Source organism: Columba livia, chromosome 8, assembly GCF_036013475.1.
Source record: "Columba livia isolate bColLiv1 breed racing homer chromosome 8, bColLiv1.pat.W.v2, whole genome shotgun sequence".
NCBI classification, from domain to species: Eukaryota; Metazoa; Chordata; class Aves; order Columbiformes; family Columbidae; genus Columba; species Columba livia.
In genome coordinates this window covers 11,688,472-11,707,431 of record NC_088609.1, presented here as the reverse complement: position 1 = coordinate 11,707,431, position 18,960 = coordinate 11,688,472, and the positions used below count along the sequence as shown (strand labels likewise).

At 38.8% G+C, this 18,960-nt stretch overlaps 1 protein-coding gene across 7 annotated transcripts in view; it reads left to right on the top strand.

Moving 5' to 3' along the window:
* The window catches only part of PATJ (PATJ crumbs cell polarity complex component), a 149,032-nt gene that overhangs the window by 26,906 nt on the left and 103,166 nt on the right, over window positions 1-18,960 (top strand). For all 7 annotated transcript variants that reach the window (XM_065070904.1, XM_065070899.1, XM_065070902.1 and 4 more), the window contains 5 exons: window positions 3,714-3,790; window positions 5,933-5,989; window positions 7,000-7,134; window positions 10,437-10,601; window positions 12,313-12,438. In XM_065070904.1, coding sequence (XP_064926976.1) covers window positions 3,714-3,790; window positions 5,933-5,989; window positions 7,000-7,134; window positions 10,437-10,601; window positions 12,313-12,438 — 560 coding nt within the window. The remainder of the gene's footprint in view (window positions 1-3,713; window positions 3,791-5,932; window positions 5,990-6,999; window positions 7,135-10,436; window positions 10,602-12,312; window positions 12,439-18,960) is intronic.

Sequence of the window (18,960 nt, the reverse complement as noted above, 5' to 3'; positions counted from 1 at the left end):
CCTTTTCCATAGCAGACACAAACTGCTTTGATGTGGATCTGCTGCCTCTCTATAAATACTCCAAAGCTCTCAGTTCCAAAAGAGTTTGTAACCAAATTGTGTGTATATGAGTGGCTCCCCTTCAATTCTAGTATTGTCCAAATCTTGTCATCCCCTTCCTTGGAGCTCTGCGGAATGTGATGCAGGTACACGTGGGTCTGGCAAGGACTTTATTGCCTGGAATCTGTAGCTGCTGTGGGACCAGTGTTGATTCCTTGCAGCGTGGTCTATCCTCTGTCTTCTAGTGCGTTGTGTGGCAAGTGTACTACAAGATTTTTCTATTCTCTTCAGTATCCAAGCTCCTCTTACCCTGGAGAATACAGGGTAACATGTTTGTATGCACAGTGTGTCTTGGGGTACCTGAATTCAAACACTGAAGATCCTGTGTGTGCAGTTGGATACTGCCTGTGGTACCATCCAGCGGTGCTGGTCCTCACTGGGTCAGCAGGATAATGCGGTGGGCATGGTTTTGAAGGTGGGTAGTAAATCAGCAGCATTTAACACAATGGTAAGTAAGTATCATTGTTTGATTAAAATGGGTTTTTTCATAGTGAAAAAACACTTTGAGTTACAAGGGTCTGCAAAAGCTTTATGTGACTATAAAATGTGGGTGTGTATCTCGGTGAAAAAGTTGAAATACTTAGTTGCAAATTTTACTAGTACTGAAATATGGTGTATAAAATTTCACCTTGAAATAGAATTTAATGGCCAGGTTTAAATTCCAAAGGTAGGTGCTTATTTTGGACATGGTGATGGGCACTTCATTATAATGGTGCTAAAGTAAATACTGCTAATTTAAGGCTCTGACTGAACTCTGGAAATGCTTTTAGAAGTTTAATGTAAAAGGTATGTTTTATAAAATATGTATTACTTCCCTTTAAGCCCAGCTGTGTGAAATTCTTATGATATTGTGTTTCCTGGAGAGGTATTAAATAGTAATTCTGGCCAGGGAAGACTCTGCTTAAGCAGTTTTGCTACAAAGGCAACATGGTTTAGGATGCAAAGAGCATGAGGCCTGAAACTTTCTGCTAGCAGAGGAGAGACAATTAACTTAACAGCTGCATATGCATGACTGCAGACTGGGCAGAACTACTTCCTTTTGCCTTACAGCACCACTCCGAAGCCGAAGATGTGATGATGCTGCTAGTCAGGAGCTTAAAGGCAGCGGGGTGGGGGGCGGGGAACAAACAGTGGGGCAGATAAAGATGATGTGTTAATGAAGTGCACTGGAGCATAGTCCACATCCTTGTACAGTAAGTTGGTGAGATGAGGAAGAAGTTGCAAAAAGAAAAGATCCCTGTTTTGAAGATGCCAGCAATTTTGACAAGGAAGGATGATCTTTGCAACACACTTAGCAAGTGTCAAGGATAAATCCTAATTAGGAGTGGAAAACTGTATGGAAGTGCAGGCAGAAGGACAGACTAAGTACATTGGAAATTGTTGCTGGTGAAAGCTGACCCTGCAAAGTGTTTCCATTTCTGAGGCCTTGTACATTCTAGAAGATGTGGTATGTATCTCAGGTCATGAGAAATCTGACTGGAAGAGAGACTTTAGAAAGAAACTGCCATGTGGAAAAAGTTGTTTGGGGAAAAAGGAGCATTTTATGTGAATTGAGTGATACCACTGGAATCAAATATATTTAATCCAAATTCCTCCAGCCAACATTTCCACAGTTCTGAGGAAGTTACAGGCAGAGACTTCAAAGTGTGTTCCAAAGAAAGAAAAGAGGAAACTTCAAATGGAGATGGGTGTCAGCACCTGCTCTGAACAATTCATAGATTTTGATAATGTATTTTGGAAGTGACAAAAAAATCTGTATTCAGCCAACTGAACACAGCTCACAGTTACTGAGCTGAACTTGGAGCTTAACTCTAAGATTCGTTACTCCTGGTGAACCTTAAAATCTGTATAGAGCTGCACAGGGGATTGCAGGTTCTTAGGGCCTGGGTGTTCATTTTATGACTTCATAATAGCAGGAAAAAAAGACAAGAATTTCTGTCCCTTTGTATTTCTGCAAATAGGAGTAGGAAATGCACCGGTGTTCTGGTTTTGCTGCAGTTGGGAAGAAAAGAGAGTGATCAGCCTGTGCTTGATTACAAGGCTTGCGAAGAAGACTTCTTAGAAAGTTCAATCAAATTTGAATGGAGGAGGAAATTCTCAACTCACAGCTGAGAATTTTGGGACAATTTGTCTTCCCTTTTTTTTTTTTTAAGGAGAGAGTTTATTTCAGAGAGCACTGCGGTCTGTATTTACAAACCCACGTTTTTATTCTTGGTGGAGTTTCTTTTTGGTGACAGAAAAGTTATCTGAATTGCAGGAATCCTTAAATATCTATATTTTCTTGAGTCTGTAGGTTAAAGATGCTCTGGATATTTCCAAGTGAAACCTCAGTTGTTGGGCTCTGAAGAATGGGGTTTCTTAGTGCAGATCAGACAGAATTTGGCTATCTGGCATGACAGAAAGTGGGAGAGAGAATGATGGGTTATGTTATTGTAAAAGTTAACTCAAATCTTTGTGTTTGAAGTTATAAAATGATGTAATGAGGATTGTATCGCACAGCTCGTGTTTTATCTTTGCAGTCTATGAAGGTGTTGAAAGCAAAACCAGCTTGACATTCCATTTGTGTTGGCTTTTGCTAGTAGGTGGGCTCTGAGCTTCTCTTGGTGTCTTCAAAATCCCCCTGTTGAGTTATTTTACTCACTGGTTTCTGTGCAAAATTTGAGGTTGTGATTTACATTCTAAATCTCAGTGCGACACATCAGTGATATTAAGTGGTCTGTCCTTGTCTAGACATCTGACAAACTATTAGCGTCATTTGGGTAAAAAAAACCAATCAACCACCACTTTTTGATAATTCAGACCCCAGTTGCTGCTGCTGTAGCTGCTGGATGGGATTTGCTTTTGAGCTTGATTCTGAGCAGTTATACATTGCGTGGAACTTTATATGTGCGTTGAGCTCCTGGCCGAGGTCAAACGCAGGGCAGCCAGTCATTTTATGCTGTCTAGCTCTGTCAAATTGTCTTATACGAATGTAATACTGCCCTGGTTGCATAAGTAAGAAAGCTGCAAAGATATAAATGTCAAGATAGCCAAGTTCCCACGGAAGGCTGGTTTAGAACTGAAGCTTATATTAAAGCTCATGTTACTTAGTGGCCTAATTAAACTAGACAAGACTTTCTACCTGCCAAACGTATAAATAAAGTCTGTGGCTGCATTGTGCTGACACGGCCCCTCGATAACAGCAATATCTTGTCAGGTGTTTTGCTTCTTCAGGGGGTTCATTTTGGTGGGAGATGATGCCTCCCTGGAGTGGCAGGCGTTTTTATAGCAACAAATTATGAAGTTGTGTGAAATTTGTTTTGCAGCCCGAAGGAATGATTTATTTACAGTACTATATGGTACAGAACTCGCATCTCATCAATGCAAGCGTCACCTCTTCTGCATCTTGGCTGAATAAATCACACGTTAGCAGTAGCTGACATTTTGCATTGTTTTCCTTAGAAAGACATTTTTGATTTGTGCTGTTTGATAGACTTGGCTTAATGCACTTTCTTTTTTGGGATTATTCCCTCTAATCTTTTATTTACACTGAATTTTTATTGGCGTATTTAGAAGTAAAGGTACTTCTGAATGTATAATATGCTTCTAAATTTAATGCTCACTTTCATATTTAGGAAGAGTCCCATTCCCTCCAGCACACGAGCTGAAATTCAAGTGGGAAAACCTGCTGGGACCCGAGTATGAAGTTATGGTATGTTATCTTTCAATAAACTAAACTCACGTATGTTATTTCTTTAAATTACAGATCTGTGAGCTTAGCAGTACAGGCTGTTTATAGAATCATTTAGTGTATGGAACAGATCAGTAACATCAAATTTTGTTTCCCATAACATCAAGGCTGAAATATAGGAGTGTTATAATGAGTATTTTTTTTTTAATTCTGTTTGTATAGATACTGTTGTTGTACAGATACTAGACAGGAACAGTGATTTACGAAAGTTAACTGTTCTTTTAAATTGGCATCATAGCAGCCACTTAAAATATGTGGCATTTTTATGATTTCATTTATGATCTATTTGTTTTATTGTGCACTTGGTAAAAAAGGCTCAGGATAGAGCTCCTGTGTTTTGCAAAGTATCTTAGAATTTTATTAGAAAAATGAAAGTGATTTTAAAACGTGCTGGGAAAACAGGAAGTAATTCGTGGTGGAGCAATTTTGTGGTGCCAGTGTCTATTAGATATTTCTTCACCTCATAATAAATAATTGCCAAGAAAAATATTGTTTTGATGAATCATCATAAGGAGTTGACTGAAATTGTAATTCACTACTGCTATCCAGTGCTGCGTTAGCCAGTGAGTACAGATAAAAGACGTTCTTTCCGAAGACCTAAAAAATTCTCACCGCCACCAAGAAAATGCCCTGTTTGTCTTTGCAATGCTTGTCCAGTTGATTTAGAGACACTTATTTTTACTACTTGGAGTAGCCATCGTTCCAGTCGCTCCACTGGAAGATTTAAAGTAGCTTTAAGAATTGCCTTGAGAAACTCATGGCTCCTCTTTCCATTAGCACTCCTTTAAGATCTGAAGTTCGTGTAGGATTATGTACATGATGCAATAAATCTGTTCGGCTGCCCACTTCAGTTGCTTGGTATTCCCATCCTCACATTTCACCAGCCTGATATTGCTTCCCTTAGCACCATTGCAGTTCCCACAGAGGACAAAAAGCTGCTTAGTTTGTGAAACCAGCCCTTTCTGGTTCTTCTTCAGCTGCTGCCAGTAAAATGGCAGGAGTTAAAATGTTAATGGTTGTTCCTTTTAAATAATAGAAGAAAACTGTTGTGGCACCCCTTTTTTGAAAGTCTTTCTATTTTGGTTCTTCCAGTTCTTGTCGCCTGTACCTACCTCTAGTCTTGGCTGTGTTCCATTACAACATTTGGTTTGATTTCAGCCTGATGGTTCTGTCCCTGTTTTGCGTTACCCTCCCACACAGCTCCTAGAAAGTCACCCTGAAGGTGCCTGCGGGTTTGAGTGTCCTCTCTGGAGTATTTATCTTCAGATAAGCCAAAACAAAAAGTTGAGGCTTAGCGTTGTTTCCTAGATACTTTGTTAAACTAGAAATTTTCAAAGGAGCTGAAAGTTACCTGACTTTTTGCAGGGCTTTGTATTTTCCACATCTAATGAGTGTAGCAATCCTCCCAAACAAATTCAGCTTCGGTGTCCCCAACTCCATCCCTGGGCTATAGAACACCATGGATGTCATCTTATGTGTAAAATTGGAGTAAATTACCTTCTAAGGTTACAGATAAATTATGTTAAGGAAGAACATTACAAGAAAACTGGTGGCGAACATAGTTGTTTTATTAATATTAAAAAAAAAGAAGAAAACTGACAGGATTTCTTGTCACTGTTTTAACTAATCCACTTTGCATTCCAATTTGGTAATTCAACTCATGTATTTCAAGCCATCTTAGGAACATGCTGCAGAAGGGGATGGTTTAGTCTAGATGTTAGATGGCTGTGCTATAGCCTGAAGGAATAACTTAAGCTATCGTACTCTTCAAATTCCGATTGGCAAGTCAGTTTGGGTATTTGTGTCAAACATAATGGCATTTTGTGCTTATACAGGATTACTGAACTTGACTAAAATCGGCACTTGGGCTTTGGGAATAGGATAATATTGGAGTCTGCTAATAATGCATAATCACCACATTCCTAAATGTAAATGTTGTGTGTCTGAAAGATTTTCCAGCATTTGTTTTAAATTATTTTGCATCAATGTGACTTTGTTTCAGTACAGTTTGTTTTGTTCATCTTTTTTTTTGCCAGAATTCATAGTTCTGGTAAAGTCTTTAATGTCCTGCTATTGAAAAATGTTATGATGTACAATTTTTAGGTTGTGAATGTGGATATGCCCATTACAGATGATTCGGAACTCCAGAAGTACTCAAAGGTATGACTTACACCGTGGTTTCCTTCATGGTATATTGAATTGAAATGGTCTGAGCAGAAATGAATTTCAGTTTTGCCAAGAGTTTCGAGAGATTTTCAAGATATGTATGTTAGTATTGTGCAAAAGAGGTTTATGGAGTTGATGTGTTTGTGTACTTGTGGGGATGTCTCGGTGAAGAAAGGCCAAAAATTCATAGTCAGACATGGCTGTGAGGGACTGTTGGGGATCCATTAATTGCTCCTTTTACTTGAATATCCAGAATGAATTTGGAACCAGAAGGGCACTCAGTGTTTCAGCTTAAGTAATAAAAAGCCAGAAAATGGCTGAGCTGAAGGAGCAGATACTGCCGGTCATCTCTTCTCCCCACATTGCCATGATTTCTGCTGCCTGGTCTGGGTAGTGTATCAGTTTTGTCTTTGGCTTCATAATTTTAGCAGGCCTAAGACACTCGTGGTTGGAGACTCCCTAGAGAAAAATTCCAAATTAAGGTGGCCCACTGGGAAAAGGCAAATACAAAAATCAGAGATTTCACCTTGCAGAAACAAAGGATGGTGGTATTATTAGTGATTTGCAGAGGATGTTTCAGGTATATTTTCTCTCCCTCAAAGTAGTGTAGCTCTCTAAGGAGTAAGACAGCTACTCTTGTGATGAGTTTTTCATGGTGATTATGGAATTTCTTTCAGTTTTGTTGAAAACTCACCTTTTCGGTAGGATAGACTTCAGATGGTCCTTTTCTTTACATTTTTTCCAATATAATAGCATTATTTTAGAATACAGTTCAAACTGCCTTTTCCCCTAAAGGGCAGGTTGTTTGGTTTTGTTTGTGCTAACGGTTTCTATAGTGAAATTGTGGACACTTGTGCTGTAATGCAGATGATATCACTATGAAGACTTAATCATCTTACTGTGCAATTTTAGTTTAATTTGTTTGGCCACTGAATCTTAAATGTGTTTATATTGTGGTAGATAAAGATGTATATATGTGCTCAGCCATACTTATCTTTTGGCAGCTATTACCCATCCACACTTTAAGATTAGGAGTCGAGCTTGACACGTTTGATGGACATCACTATATATCATCGATTGCTTCAGATGATCCAACGGCAGCACTTGGTCTTCTGCAAGTGGAGGATGAACTTCTAGAGGTAAAAAACCCCACTCCCCCCACCCCAAAAATAGAACTGATAAATTTCCTGTTTGTTTAGCCCTCTTAAAAATGCTTATATTAAATTCTAATTTGGCTGCTGTGTGTGCAATAGTGGTATTCAGGAGTGAGTTGTGGAAGCAGTTGTAGTAGTGCTTTGGAAGTCACATTCATGTTTTTCACTGTTCCATTCCCTCCCTTTATGGGCAAAATGTCAAATTCTTGTGCCCTGTTAGTGATTTCATGCTTTTTTTTTTCTGAAATGTTTTAACATGACTATGCAGAGTTATAAGTGCAGCGATAACATTTGTGTTGAATGTATTTGTATCTATCTGTAGTCCTGTAGCTCAGCCTTTTGAGCAATTTGGCCTTAGCTTTTGTGGTGGATAATCTTTCTTAATATTTGTCAGTACTAAAAAATTTACAACCATCCTGAAGTAGTGGTTCCTGTTACACCTAATAACTTACTTGTTGAGTGTTGAAAGTCCTTTGTCCATGTGAAGTGGTACATCAGCCTCTTTAAATATGTATAAAGAGGTATTGGGGCAGCTTTGAAGTTATCAGAATCAGACCTGACCTATTTGCTCAGGAAGAAGATTTATTTGATAAAATTAAAATTATACTCATTTAGTGTGTGTGGATGTATGTGTATCTATCAGTATCTCAGCCTACAAGTGAAAGGACAATTTCCTATTGAATAGCTGTTCTTTGTGAAATATTTAAAATTTGATTTATTTTTTTTTAGTGGATGAATTTTAGTGGACGATTTGAGTTTTTTTTTTAGTGGAACATTTAATTGACATCATTGGGAGCAGAATTAGGCTTTCTGAAAGATCAGTTTGTTAGGTGTACAGCTCTCTTGCTTTTACTCATTGTTCACCCTTTAACATCAGAAATTCATACTGATATCACTAAGACCTAAAACAATTTCTTCAGTTATTGCTTAATGGAAGACATTTTGATTCCCAAAGGAAGGAGTAATGGAATGCTGGAATTGTTGTTTAAATTCCTTGGCCACTAAACAAAAAGTTGTATACAAAAAGCAATGATAGTGCTGTAGAGTAACTTAGGAAACTTTAATTGTATATACTTAAGTTTTACTTATTACTGTGTACTTACAATTAAGTTCACAGATATGTCCAGACCTAGTGTGCATAAATTTATTTCTGCTCTGTAGCTGGAAAAAAAACCCCAACAAAATAAAAATGTGCTTGAGGGCTAAAGCTATATATGCCAGCTTGAACCCAGAGTATGTTTTTGCAGCCAAGTTATAAATCCCCTTAAGCAGGGGTTTGCAATGGAAAAAGTGACAACTCCATTCCCTAAACAAGCAGCTCTACCTAGGCCTGATACTGTTGGGATTAAAAAGTGATCAGCAAGGAATTTTTCTTTAATATATAGCGAGGTTGAACGTTGATTATTTTTAATGATGTGTTTGAATTATGATAGAAAGTGTGGTATTTTCTTTTACTCTTCCCCTAATTTTAGTTAATTTCATTGTGTTCTTTTTTAAGAGTAAATTGCTTCCTTGTGTCCTTCTAGGTTTGTTATAGAATTTCCCTCACTCCCATTTGATGGCACAAGTAACTGGGGCGGTGTGGTGAATGAATGGGCTGTAGGGCACCTTGTGTGCTGATTTTTGGCGGCTGCAAAAGCAGAAATGGGACCCCCTGGGTCTGCCCCATCAATCCCAGTATGCTGAGGTTTGCTGGGAACTTCCCATCACGCTGCCGCTCTCAACGCATTTAAAAAATCCTTATGCGTAGATACTTCTGCTTAAATAATTAACTAATGGAGGAGCCTGATAGCTCAGTGGTTGCTGTAATTCTTGCCGAAAAAGCCGTAGCTGTTTGTCTTATGGCTTTGGAGGCCAGTTACGCTGCTCTCAATTTTCCTCCTTGGCTGGGATATAGTGTGAGAGGGAACTCTGTGTTTCCCAGCAGTATGAGCTATATTTATACTGTAAAAAGCACAAGGGAAAGGGGTGTGTGGGGGGGAAAGTGGTGAGCAGAAAGAAAATGGTGGTTACAGTGAGATTGTGGGGAGGTTTGCACAAGATTGAGTTCCTCTAAAGAACATGGAAATCTGGGAAGTACTTGGTGAGGCTTTGCCTCAAGTCCGCAGGTACAGAGGTGTGTATGTTGTATATTTATGTGCTATATTTTCTGGGATCAGATGGGTGTTCATCTGCATTAGCATTGCAGTTTGGGTGTGAAGTATTGAAGAGAATCTCCAATTGTCTCCACTTGTGCTGTGGTTCATGTTCTTTAGTGGACTCGGATGATGCGTTCTGGGTTCCTAAACTGACTTTGGGCATTAGATCATGAGAATGGACTTCAGAGAGCCTGAAAAAGCCCTGAAATAGACGTACTGTTGGGATTCAGTCCGTAGCATGAATTGCGTGAAACCCCTGCTCTTTTGTGGCTGTGCTGCTCATCGCTGTGGATGATGGTCACTTCTTGGACACCTACTGGCATTCTGCTGTCCTTGTATCTACAGACTGTGTACCCTCAAGATATTGCAGATTGATGAGGATGAATCACTGTAGTTTTAGTTTCCTCATGAAGCATAACTGCAGAATCCCGATTGAAAGTAGCATTATTATGTATCCATCTGCCTTTTTTTTCTTTTAAGTCTGTGATTTAAAATGTCTGTTAACAATGGCCTTATAGTCTTCTATTGTCACTCAGGATCTAAAGCTTATGGGATGATAAGCTTTGACCCTTGTCAGGGATTTCCAATTAATTGCTTACTGTAATCGCTTGCTTTCTTACTATATAAACATTCTTGCATGTTTTCTGTAGGATCTATTTCAGTTGCAACCATTTTGTTGCTTTTTAAACAACAGACAAAGCTGCACTAGTTCTGTCTTCAAGGTTTTGATTAGAGCTCAAAATCTACTTTTAAAATATTTTTGGAAATTAATATTCTTTTAACTTCAAACACATAAGCCTAATGCTAAAAAAAATCCACAACAAAACTGCAGGTGAGAATGAGATAATAATCCTGGGAAAGATTTAGGCCAGGAGAAGTCATGAGCAGAAAACCAGTTAGAGGAGGGTAAAGAGAGCAGAGACATGATGTAGCAGTAGTCACAAGATCTTACAGATGAAGTTTAAATCTTACAGTAACACATGTATGCTTCAGAAGCATATGCTAATAAAACTATGCAAGCTTTGCCAGAATCCCTCGGTAAAATTAGACTTCTACATTCATCTGGGGAAAGACGTATAAAAAAAAAATAATCTGGTTGATATCCTTTTAATTATCGTAGTGTGGATGTGCATTTCCCTTTCTGTGTAGGTCAACGGTGTTCAGCTGTATGGCAAATCACGCCGTGAGGCGATCACTTTTCTGAAGGAAGTGCCACCCCCGTTTACGCTGGTTTGCTGCCGGCGGCTTTTTGACGATGGCAGCGAGTCTCTTGTGGATGAGCCCGCCCTGGGAGTTCCCCCTCCAGAACAAAAGGTAAACTCCTCATGTCATTCAACTATATTCGACAGTGACTTTTTGAGAAAGCTGCATATATTTCTGAGAAAGTGATTTAGCTTTCTAAAGACAGTGTTTCTGTTTCCCTTTGGCTGTTCCATCCAGACCGCTTTTCAGTCTTAAATAACATTTCCTAAAATGTGTAGCTATATGAGGCAGTTTTGTATTAAATTGTCATATAAAGCTGCCTTTTCCATTCACTTTGGGCTCGTAAGGGACAGCTGGTGTTTCAGTGAAAGACAGTTCATGTTTGCAACACTGGTACTTTTGCTACAGTTTATACAGGTTGGCCATGAGAAACTTCATTGTACTATAAATACAAGGTAGGTAAATCACTGAGCATGCTGACTATGTACATCCCATTCATCATTCTTACACTTAATAGGTGAGTGAAAGCTCTGAATTACCCTAAATCACATCCTTGCCCCCATTAGCTGATTGCTTCCATGTTCTGAGCAGGTTTTTATAGAACTGGAAAAAAAAAAACAAACTTAATGTTTCTTTCCATTGCAGAAGCTTTAAAGTCTCAGACTAAAGCTTGACACTTGTAATGGTTGTTCCTATTTATAAAAAGTATTTACACCTTGACTTCTTGTCTTTCTGATATTTTCTGATCTAATTTCCTCTAAGGGGGAGAGTTAAACAAGAACTGTGGATGTTTCATGGAAGAATAAGGTGTACAGTATTACACCTTTTTGGAAAAGGCCCTTTCTGTTGCAATAGAACTTGTTGCACTGTGGGTTTTTTTGTGGTTGTGTTTTACTGAACATTTTCCATGTGCATCCTTCAGTTGCACATCTTTGCCATAAGGTGATACTGAGAGAAGAGAGGTTGCCTTCTCCTTAGAGCAATCTCACAATTATTCTGCTTCTTTTTGTCAAAAGTATCAAGGAACAGTGTGTGGAAGAAAAACTTACATTTGCCTCCTGGCAGTGCTCTGTGAAACAGGCATATTTGTCCAAAGAAATAAGGTTAAATCAGTGCAAAGGTAATGGTATAAGGTTTCAATGGGTTTCTTGGGACATCACACATTGATACTTGGTAAAGTTTGTATTGATAAAATACCAGTGATGTTAAAACACGCATTTTAAGTTAGACAACAAAAGATGCCCTTTTGGAAGATGTGTTTATGAAGCTGTCCTAACCCAACAAAATTGGGTAACTATACCTCTGTCTTTTACACCTTAGCTCAAAAATTGTGAAAGAAACCGCTTTTTTTTTTTTTTTAATTAGATACTGTTTGTGTAGTTACAATGTAAGAATTTTTTGTTCACATGTTTAATGTCACAAGGATCAGATGTGCCTAATCGCCTGCTCTTTTTCTTGGCTGTTTGTGGTTAAATCTTTTATGCTAAGATATTTATTTTTCCTTTATGCATCTAATGGGACAGATGAAGTTCATCAACATGTAACAGGTTAGTAATATTATATAACAACTAATTTGACTAATACATGGGTATTTTTATGCCAGGTAGGGCACCGATGCTCAAAACATGTAGGTGGAGTCCCAGGAGAGTATCTGAGGCAGCAAGTTGGAGAAAACTGGATGCATAATGTTCAATGAAATTGTAATTCCATAAAAGGCCATATTTTAGGGCACGTGTGAGCCATTAATGATCAAAATATTTAGGGAACGGTGTTTGTAAAGAACTGGAAGAATAGTATTTGAACTAGAGCTTTTATTTTTCAGGTGAAACCTGAGGAAGACATTAATCCTGAGGAAGAAGGGGAATTAGCGTTATGGTCTCCGGATGTGAAGGTTATTCAGCTGGAGAAAGACAAAAATGGTTTAGGATTCAGCATTTTGGACTATCAGGTATACTCTCCTGTATAACTAAATACTAAAAATCCCTCTGATCCTTTGTCTTGTGTGGTGCCTTAAAATGTTTTGTGATGTTGATTTGTGGGTAATCGACTTGGAATCGCATAGAGAAAAGTAATTTATTTTGAGGCCAAGTCTATGAAGTGTAGTGTAGAGCTTGTTCTAAACTGGTCTGATTATCAGATGTGATAAAGTGCAAAATCTTTAATCAAACTCTACCTTATAATTCTGAGTTTAATGGTTAAATGTTGGGGGGAAGTTCGGTTTTGTTTTATTTTTGTTTTAACTTGGAATGACTTTTCAACTGTGACAATGGCCAGCGAACTTTCTTAGGTATTGCAACATCATTTCCTATGTACCAAACTTAATGAGTCTTTTTGCTTTTTCTTCCCTTGTTGCCCTAAATCACCTTTCATTTACAAATAGAGTATAGACCCATTTGCAATACATTGAATACACTGAATTTATTAGCATAAGAATAGAGATTAAAGAACGTAATTAATAATCTTTCAGTTACACTTGTCTGTTTAAACTATTAAACCAGGATGCCAGAGATATGGGTGGAATTTTCAGGGGGCGAAGGGGGTGTGAGAGGGGCAGCTGACTTTCAAAAGTCATTCATAGCTTAAAATTTGACTTCTCCAAGAAGAACCATTTTGAGGTAGGTTATACACTTGTTATATTCCTTAGGAATCAACTGACAAGTCTTTAATTGGGGAAAAATTCTACTCAAATTCATGAATCCTTCTTTCAAAAATATTGCCTTTGATGAAACGTATAGAAACTCTCAAAGTCTGTGGTCAGAGTGAAATGTTATTCATTTTTCTAGTCAACGTGATATATTTTTAAACCTCTAGCCATCATATTTATAAAGAAGTAAATTAGCTGGATCACTCTCCATAATAATATACACATCACATCTGAATGCTGCCTAAACATTTTAGTTTAATAAAATGTGTTCAACTGTTGTGCATAAATGTCAAGTGATATAAAATTCACTTTTTGATACAATAAGGCATGAATTGGGAATGAATTAGAATAAAAAAAAATATTTGAAGTATTATGAAAAACCATTAATTCTATATTTTAGCAGTGTGATTTAAGATTACTGAAAATAGATCCTGTTAGTCATTTTCGCTGACACATGTTGGGTGGCAGTGCCAGCTTTACTGTAGAGTTGCTGGGAGTCTTTACAGAGCAGTAATACACAGATTTGCTTTTAAGTTCTCATATAATCAGAATTAATGAAGGCTTTAATAACAGGCTTTTTATTTACTTATTCGCAGATGCAAATACATGAGCAATGTTGTGGTACTTTCAGCTAAATTTAAATACATTCTAATCAATTCTAAATGAGTGGTAAACCACTTAATCTCAGATCTTTATAATTTTGAGATATTTATGTATAAAGTATGCTCTTTTGTTTGGGATTTGCCTCTTAGATCTTTTACACTTTTCATCATCTGCAGATTAATTTTTATAGAGAGATATCTGTGACTCTGTGTGTGTTTATGTAAATACATCCATCACATTCTTGAGAGCAGGGCAAAGAAAATAAATAATTGTCCATGCTAGATTGGAGATGGGAGGAAAAAAAGTATGTGGTTCCTGAGAGACTGTTTGGAATTCCTAAAGCAGATTTGCTGAGATGCACAAAAGTACAGTTAAGTGTTTAATTGTGGCTTAAAGGACCTGGAGACCTGACTCTGTTTGCTGTATTTCTTTTTGCAATGTTACCCTTTTAGAAAAATGAAAGCTATTTTTTTTTAGACACATACTTTTCTCTTTGCAAAATAAGTCTCAAGCCTTATAATGGTAAAGAGCGCTGCATGCACTATATACCTGCGGTTGATTTTGCCTGTTTTCAGTAATCATACGATTTTTTTAATGAAGATGAGTATTCATGTGGCCAAGCTGCTTGTATCTACGTGAGGTTGATGAGTGAGGGACCAACCTTTCTAGGCTCCTATTAGTGTTGATGGAGGCAGGATGGAGAGGAAAATGCTTTTTACGAGGAGATTCTGAGCAGAAGGTCTATTTGTGGTGCTCAGAATCGCCCTCCTAAGCGCTGACTTGTTCTCTCTGACCCTCACAGATGTTCAAGGAAGCTTTGGTGTGATGCTCCCAACCTGGAGGTGATGGGACTGTACCCCGGGTTTTTAAGATCACATTATCTCTGTAGCTGTTGGTTAAAATGTCACTTCAAAAATACCAGCAGGACTTCAGAAAGATCAGCAGGAACAGTGAAGTAACGTTACAGGAGGAAAGAGGGACATGAGAGGCTTTTTACCTTTTCATCCTAATTTCGATTATAGAATTAGGTACGATGCTGAATACCCTCGTCCTATATAATTTATGATATTTGTCTCTTTGTTTTCTCAAGCCTGACTACGTGGTGTAAAGGGTGTTGGGCCTCAGTTGGCTAGAAAGCTGTGCTTCCCAAGTCACGCTCTGAAAAACAGCAGAAAGAAAAACTCTTCATGAGGTAGAATAGGAATCTGAGTATGTAGAAAACCAAATGCTGAGATCGAGATATTATTACTCCGGTATATTAATTTTTAATGGGCTGTCTTTCTAATAATGTTTCATCTATCAAATAAATGATAAGCATATCCCAAGTGACTTGCATGATATTCCCAGAAATGTACAAGCATAATTCCAATGCCTATATATTTTAATGAACTAATTACAAATTAATTATACCAATTATGCCTAATCAATAGTATTTCTACTTTGTCCTGTGTTTTCTTTTGTCTGTCTTTAGGGATTTAAATGCTTGAAACAGAGCCTTCTTTTTTCCTAGTCAGGTACTTCTGGAAGAATTGTACACATGCTTTGAAAACTTTGGGATACCACTAGAGCAACACAGACTTGAACTTTTTATTGTAACAAGACTGTATTTATATAAGATACTGTTCAGCTTCACATGATCCCTATGTATTAAAAAAAAATATCCTTTTTCCCCTTGCTGAATGTCCTAATGAGTAATTATATCTAGAATCTTTGAGGCTGCTGCTTTGCTAGCAAGGTCAATACTTGGCGAGAGAGGAGGTAGATGGGGAGGCTGATCCTTTGTATTCTTGAAATGATCAGTTTCACTGGATTTGTCACCTGGTGTGATGGCTTATTTAAATAAGAAACACGGAAGAGGTCTTAGAGTGAAATCTTCTGCGTATTTTCCTATTGTCACTGCTGTGTTGGGATCTTGTCAAAGCTCTTAGGCTGGGCACTGCTTTTTCTTGATAACGCTCTGAGAAGCCTGCGGAAGGAGCGGCAGCAGCAGCGGTGCTGATGGGCTCTGCGTGATGGGCATTTTCAGCTGATAACACATGGTGCCAAGCGGAGCCCAGAGGGGCAGCATTGCGGTGCTGGTGATTCCATCTCAAACAGGGACCCTGCCCCCCTCTTGGCCATTAAAAAGGTGTGCTGTTCAGACTTCGGGCCAACTTCTCCGTGAAGTAATAAGCTGTACCTCCCTTAATTTCCTTGTAATTTCACTTGGAGGGGTTGCTCTCTTTTTCACCTCTTAACTAACTTTTATGTAGTGTTGCTGGCACAGTTAGCGGCAAGTATGTTTTGATGGTGAATGGGGGACCCAGTGCACTGTTTGTAGAGTGCTCTGGGATCAGCTGTGATGCAGGGGCCTATGGTAAACCTATTTATTGTTCTTTGTCAATAGAGGTGAAAGTGTCTAGCTTAACGGTAACTTTGTCTAGCCTAAAGCTCAACCTCCTAGCCAGAAAGTCAAGAGCTAAGTCATTGTTATTGGGACCAGTCCTTTTTCTTGGAATGAAATGAAAACTGAAAAAGGCATCAGGGTGAAATAGAGGAGAAATGCTGTATAAAAATGATGGTGATCGCAGGGCGTGAAAGCAAGAAAAACCACACAAGATGGAGACTTCTATAGAAAAAGAAGAGACTACAATAGAAAAAAAAAAGTACTTTGAGTGGCCCTGAAACAGTGTTTACCAAAGACCTGGCACGTGCAGGCCGGCAGATTCTGTCAGCGATGTTTTACAGAAATATTGCAAAAACCACAGGTAGCTGAATTGCAGATTTCTTGAGGCAGTATTGACCAGAAGGGAACTCAAATGGTCTGATGAGCTTTTATCAAATTAAAGAAAAAGCTGAATGGACTTTATGTGGAGCTTAATTCACTCTGCTTTGAAGTCAGAGTATTTTAAAGCAGCTGTTTCCAAGTGCGTGAAACTGTAGCGGGCGAGGGTTGGAATAGAGAGGGCTGATGTTTCACATAACTCTTCGCCGTGCCTGGGAGATTCTGCTTCTGTTTTATTTCAAAGGTGATTCCCGAGTGCCGGCTGCCCGGCAGACCTGCTGGAAGAGCTCCCAGCCTCACCTGCTCCAGGTGGGCCCTGTAAATATCTGCTCGTCCATGGAAGCTGGAACAGGCACATCAGCCCTGGGTGAGCTTCACGTTACCCAGACCTGAAACAGCCTGAAATCAGTGCTGAAGGGGTTCTTACTGTAGCCTGGTGATAGGGATTCCACAGCTGCCATATTCCTGGGCTTATCCTCGTTATCATTAGCAGTTTTTTCTTAGTGTTGCACTGAATTATTTTTTTATGCTGCGCGTTCAGCAGATTATGTTTTGTCCTTCTCCCAGGGAGCATGTGAAACAATTGTTTTCTTCTTTATAACAAAATCACTGCATAGTCATTCATGGCAGGAAGTGAAGCAATTTAAGTGTCTCCAAATATCTTTCCTCTTTATACTCCAAACAAACAGGCTCCAGATGTAGAGTTACAAAAAAGCAAACTGACTTCTTATTTGTAGAAGATGGTATTCAACTAGATTATATTTTTTTCTTTTTGGACTGTTCAACAGCAATATGTGGGCTGGAATGCTTTGACATGTTGCTAGCTGAACATTTGCCCTCTTGAGATAATTTGAGCTTTGTCTGTCTTGTGATAAGTTTGTTATGAACAAAGAAGCATATTCATGTCCTTGTTAAGCACATTTTCACCTGACCATGTGATGGAAACCTGTGGCTTATTGGCAAAAGCTGCACAGCTGTATTAAAAAGTGGTTTTACAATGGCTATCAGCTTGGTACTGGGAAAACTGATAAAGGCAGCTTTTCTCCCATTTCTACAACCCATCCACATTCATTAACATCAAAGTTCTGTCAGCCTCAGTACCAACTGTGTTGGTACTCATCTCACGGAGGATTTGCTCCTCTCCCCCTATGTGAAAGTTCTGCATCCTTTAAATCATATTAAGCTGTTTCATTCGTAAAATAATTCTTAATAGTGTGTCATGAATTGAATTCAATGTAGCTTTTTGAAAAATTCTCTTGGAGTTCAGCTTAATACTACTTTTCAGGATGGAAGAGCTTGGTGAATGCAATTGAGCACATTCCTGGTCAAGTTTCTAGGGCGTTCGTGATGAGTGGTTTCCAAAACCTCACTGCAGCAGTACTAAAAGCATTAGGGGACCAGAAACCGCTTTAATAAGAAATCAAAGAGACTGTGTATCTCAGCGTGAGATACAGACAGGAAGGAGTAGCTGCTGAGCTGGAGGAGCTGGAGAACTAGGCTGCAGGGAGTCACGTTAGGGCTTGGGCATGTCCTAACATGGAGCCGGGGGGGGGTCATGATCTGACTCTTGAAGTGAGAAGTGAGGAAGGAATCTTGTGTACAGCGACATAACCTGGGGGTGCCCTCCTGTCCTGTGTGTGCTGTGACAGCCTCTGGACAATACCTGAGTTTGCAGAGAAACTGGAGCATTACTGAGAACATCTGTTTTTCTTTGGTTTGTCTCATCTCCTTGAAATAAATACTAAGCAGTATTATTATTGTTAACCCATAGAAATGTTTTCTCTGTTCCCCCAAATTCTACCGATCTGGTTGTTTTTTCATTTCCTGCTAAGAGCAATGTTTTTTAATAAAAACAAACAAACAAAAAAAACCACCACAAAACCAAAGAAATTCATTATTATTCCACAATTATCTTCCTGCAAGAGAAGGTGAGAATTTAAAGGGACAAAACCGCAGCTAGATTTTCTGTTAAACACTTGGCAAATCTCAGCAAGGACAAGGTAATGTGGATGAGACTAGAGGAAACTCTGCAGTTGGATGCTGTTTATCTATTATAAAAGCCGTGCTGGTCTTTCAGCAAGCATGTGGAGACGATGGAGCAATGGGCGTGTAAAAGCTCAACGGAGACAGCTCTGAATCTGTTGTTCTGAACTGATGAGATTTGAGGTGTATATTGTTTGCTGATGGATAAGTGTGAAGAATTCTGAAAACTTGAGGAAGTTATGAGGTATTCTGTTTTCTTAATACCTCGCCCTTCTGGAAGATGCTGCTCCCCTAATCCAAACAGTGCTGCTGTAGTTCGGAGGGTTTTTTTCTGTTCTCACTGTATTTCACAGTTTTGCCTGACCCTCTGTCTTCACCATGCACATTGTTCCAAGTCTTCCTTGGGCCAGGTCACTGTTTGCAGGTCCTTATTGCAAGACAAATGGCCTGTCCAGTCTCCCCACCTTTCTTTTGCA